At 49.2% G+C, this 4,973-nt stretch overlaps 1 protein-coding gene across 1 annotated transcript; it reads left to right on the forward strand.

The window, feature by feature from the left end:
• Nucleotides 1-647: 647 nt before the first annotated feature.
• On the forward strand, nt 648-2,164 carry LOC106812342 (sphingosine 1-phosphate receptor 2-like). Its single transcript, XM_014816190.1, has 3 exons — nt 648-1,273; nt 1,394-1,570; nt 2,119-2,164. Exons 1-3 carry the CDS (start codon nt 648-650, stop codon nt 2,162-2,164), a joined length of 849 nt encoding a protein of 282 aa, XP_014671676.1.
• The last annotated feature ends 2,809 nt before the right edge of the window (nt 2,165-4,973 follow it).

A 4,973-nucleotide genomic window follows, 5' to 3' on the forward strand; every position in this document is an offset into this window, starting at 1 on the left:
TCTCTCTCTCTCTCTCTCTCTCTTTCTCTCATTTCCCCTGTCACTTCATTTCTCTCTCGCTTCCGCTCTCGTTTTCTCATTTTTCACTCGCGCCCCCATCTCTTTCTCTCTCTCTCTCTCTCTCTCTCTCTCTCTCTCTCTCTCTCTCTCTCTCTCTCTCTCTCTTTCTCTCATTTCCCCTGTCACTTCATTCCTCTCTCGCTTCCGCTCTCGCTTTCTCATTTTTCACTCGCGCCCCCATCTCTTTCTCTCTGTCTCTCTGTCTCTCTGTCTCTCTCTCTCTCTTTTTCGCTCTGTACTTCTCACTCTGTCTCTCTACTTTTCCCTTACTCTACACCTATCGCGCTATTCTGCTCTCTCGCCATTCCCCTCTCCCACTGTTTCTGCATTGCCTCGCAATCGCAATATTTTTTCCACACAGAGACATGTTTTCTGACAATTTCTTTCACATGTTACAGTTTGTTTAGGCTTCATCCATCATCGCAGCGACGACAGGGGCAGAGATAGCTGCGGGTGCAACAACAACAGCAATCAACGTCAGTATGGCAGCAGAAGTAGACAACGTCACCATGGCAGCAGCAGCAGCAGCAGCAGCAGCAGCGGAAAACCTTACCACAGCAGCAGCGGCAACAGCAGCATCAGAGCAGATGGCGGCGCTGCAGGAGGTGTTACGGAGAATCCACGCGACCTCCTCCTACCAGCTATTTCTCAATATCATCTACTCCGTGCTGCTGCTGTTCGCCATCGCCATCGTCGCCATGAACGGCAGCGTCATCGCCGCGCTGGCGTCTATTGGCAACCTCGACGCGGCTTTGATCTTCGTCGGCAGTCTCGCGGTCTTCGACCTGCTCGCCGGAATTAACATTGCTCTAAAGTTCGCACTGCTAGTCGCCAAGGTGATGCCGGCGAGCAGCGCCACCTGTTGGGCGACCGACTACATACTCATCTTCACGATCACGGGCCTACCGATCAACATACTGCTGCTGTCCTTGGACCGCTACTTCAAGGTCGTGCGCCCGCACGCGCACGTCTTTGACCGCAAGACGGCGTGGGCGTGCGTCGCCGCGCTGTACGTCGCCGTCGGCGTGTACGCGGCGCTGCCGGCCGCCGTCGGCTGGGACTTCGTGAGCCAGCACGGCGGCGACAGCGCCATCTACGCGAGCTGGCCGTGCGTGACGGCGCCCTACATGACGAGCCACGCCAATGTCGCTGCGGCCGAATTCTCCTGCACGCTGCTCGCGATAGCCGTGCTCTACGCGCTGATTCTGCGACGGCTGCGCCACCGCAGCGTCGCCATGGCAACCGGCGGTGGTGGCGCGGTGGCGCGGCGCATGGGCAGCAACAGCAAGGCGGTGAAGACGATACTGATGATCGTAGTGCTGTACACGTGCAGTTGGCTGCCGACGGTCGTCTTTCTTGCCTCCCTCGATGGCTTCGGTTTCAGCTTCTTCTATGTGAATGCGTCACTGCTGATGCTGATAAACGTCAGTCAGCTGTGCGGACCGCTCATCTACGCCTACCGCATACCCTGCATCCGCGAGCGCATCTACAAGTGGCTGCAGGCGGCATGGCCCGGCGGCGCCGCGTGTCTGTGTAGACAGGAGCAGCAGCAGCAGCAGCAGCCGCCGCGTCAACAACAACAACAACAACAACAACAACAACAACAACAACAACAACAACAGACATCAACAACATCAACAACACCACCACCACCACAACCACCACCACCACCACCACCACCACCACCAACAACAACAACAACAACAACAACAACAACAACAACAACAACAACAACAGACATCAACAGCCATCAGCAGCATCAGCAACAGCAGTAGTACCAGTTGGAGGGAAGCAGTAAGAAAACCAGCAACATCACCAGGAGCAACACCAGCAACAAAAGCCGCAGCATCTGCAACAACAACAACAACAACAACAACAACAACAACAACAACATCAACAACAACAACAACATCAACATCAACAACAACAACAACAACAACAAACACAGCAACCATATCAGCAGCAGCAACAGTTTGAGCAGTAACAGACAGGCCCGGCAAATTATTAGACGCCTGCCAGATTCAATGTCTGTCCTAGCATTTGTTTTTACACATACAGCCATGCGTACTCAAATATCCTGCTCTCCTATGTTGTAAACAACTAGGGTTGTTGATAGCAGCGGTACTTAACAGCATATGGGTTGAACGGCTAAGCCGTCTGCAAATAGTTGTTTATCGTTTAAATCATTCCACTTTCAAAAGCATTTGGATTTTACGACATGTTTCAACATGTGAAACGACATCGCCTGGTGTGTGAAGTTTTCGATTGTTTGCCGCGGTTGGAAGGATAAAAAATCAGCTGTACATGCCGCTTTCGCTAACGCACTGCGTTCGTCCGAGCTTTCTGTACGACGAAGAGGCTTTATTCGCGCGCGCGTTTGGCGGCCGATGAATATGTTAGCAATGGCAGCAAAAATAAGTGCAATAATTAACACGCAATTCGAGCAAATGCAGCGCAGCGTGAGATCTAGAACACAGCTAGTGCCTCGTGCCTCATGTGTACGCATGCAAACCTGTCGCCCGGGGACGCTTTTAACGTACATGCGATGTAAAGCTTGCTCAGGTATATAGCCATCAATTGACGGTGACCGGACGCGCTCTCGTTATCCTATCAATCAAGCTGATTGGCTTAGTGAGAATAGTGTGTGTGTGTGTGTGTGTGTGTGTGTGTGTGTGTGTGTGTGTGTGTGTGTGTGTGTGTGTGTGTGTGTGTGTGTGCGTGAGCGTGTATGTCTGTGCGCACACGCGTACGCCTGTGTGTATGTGTGCATGTGTGTATGCGCGCTCGTGTATGCGTCTGCGTGAGCACGCGTGTGTTGGTCTACGCGTGCGCGTGCGGGTGCGCGTGGGTGTGTTTGCGTGTGCGCGTAAGGGTGTGCGTGCGTGCGAGTGTGCGTGTATGTGTGTCTATGTGCGCGTGTACAGGCGTAGGCCTGCTAGGTTATATAGCAGGCGCCGTCGGCTGCTGAGTCACGCGTTAATGATCACCAGGGAAAGGAAACGTAATAATTTCTGATTTGCGCAATAATGACCAGAAACAGCTTCGACCTACCTACAACCATTCATCAGCACAACGTGTGCTAATTTGGCAACAGACCTGCGCTAAAATTTTGACAGAAACAGCACGATTGTATTGAGGAAAAAAAGGAGATGGATATAGGGTGAGGCAGAAAGCAAGAGAGAAAGAAAGAAACAGGGAAGCAGTGAAGGGCCAGCGAAAGAGAGCACAGAGGACAGGGAGCGCTCGAGATAGATAAATAGAGAGGGAAATGGAGAAAGAGAGAGAGAAAAATAGATAGAAAGAGAGAGAAAGAGAGAGAGAGAGAGAGAGAGAGAGAGAGCGAGAGAGAAGAGAGAGAAAGCAGACCGAGCACGAGAGGGAGAGATGAGGAATGGTGATGAGAGAGCAGAAGAGGAGCGCGAGGGGCGGGGAGCGGAAGCGAGACGAGAGAGGATGAGAGAGAGAGAGAGAGAGAGAGAGAGAGAAGAGAGAGAGAGAGAGACTGTACAATATTCAATGCCGCATTACACACTAATGGCAACGCGTTCAGTACATGTATGCAGAAGTAGATAATAGATATATTATTATAAACGTTGTTCAAATATATGGAGATATATTACATAACGGCGAACGAGGCAGCTCGATGTGTTATTTGTTATTCATCTACTGCGACGTACCAAGAATAATGTTTCGCTGCGCGCCGCCGTTTCTGCGTACCTTTCACTTATTCTTGTTGGCTATACATATAGGGTTTCCTAAACGCAGTTGCATTGCAAACAATCATTGTGTACGCATGTTTGCGCTCTGCACTTTCAACGCTCTCTGTGTCAGCCTCAGCTAAGTAATCTATTGATGAATGATGAAATTGAAACTGCTATCACGAAATTCATTTACCTGGATTTACACGGATTTACACGAATTTACCTGGCAACAAACAGCCTATATAGACCTACTGTGAGCAAACTTGCAGCGTGCAAACATCACGAAATGTTCTCATTGAGCCAGAATTAAATGTGCTCCGAAGTTGACCATTTTGAAAGGTCTGTCGGACGCGGTTTTGATACACAGCTAGCAGTAGCCCCACGCTAGCGCAAATAGTTGCTGGAACGAAAACACTATATCGAGGGCCGTAGGCTGAGCGAATTCTTAGGGGGGAGGGGCAGTGGCGGATCCAGGATTTCAAGGAGGGGTGAGAAACAGGTTGGGGGTCTGGGGGTCCTCCCTCAAAAAAAAATTGAAAATGTAGATCGCAGGAGATGGCATTTGAGGCACTTTTGAGTACATGTACTGTAAAAGCCGCTTCATTCTGACTACGACAATCCTTTTTTATTAGAACAATTCATTTTTTTAAATTTTGCTTCAAAATCTATGGGGCAGCTGCCCCCGCCCCGCAGGCTACGGCCCTGAATGATTTGTTTCCTGATTGAATAAGTAATATAGATAACGATATGATTTAAACAAATTTCACAATTTTGTACTGAATAAACATCGAATAATGAATTATAACTTGTTTTATCATAGAAAGGAACTGTTAATGAATCGAGCCGATCGCTCCCTGTGTCCCGGATGTGTAAACATCACTGTAGTGCTACGTTCATAAAAGAAGAAATTTCGTATAAATTTTGAAAAGAAATGTTATGAAAGTAGCAATACAAATGAGTTGTAGTGAATTTTTGCAACCTATGCAAGCTCACAATAGGTATATATAGGCATTTAGCTGCGGGGTTTATCAACTTTAAAGCATTTTTTGTCTTGCGTACTCATCGCTTCATTCGTTAAGCCTATACATAAATCGATCACAGGGGCAGCATTACACCCCCCCCCCACACACACACACAGAAACACACACACGCACACACACACACACACACACACACACACACATACACACATACACACACACACACACACAC

This window comes from Priapulus caudatus, unplaced genomic scaffold (assembly GCF_000485595.1).
Source record: "Priapulus caudatus unplaced genomic scaffold, Priapulus_caudatus-5.0.1 Scaffold637, whole genome shotgun sequence".
NCBI classification, from domain to species: Eukaryota; Metazoa; Priapulida; class Priapulimorpha; order Priapulimorphida; family Priapulidae; genus Priapulus; species Priapulus caudatus.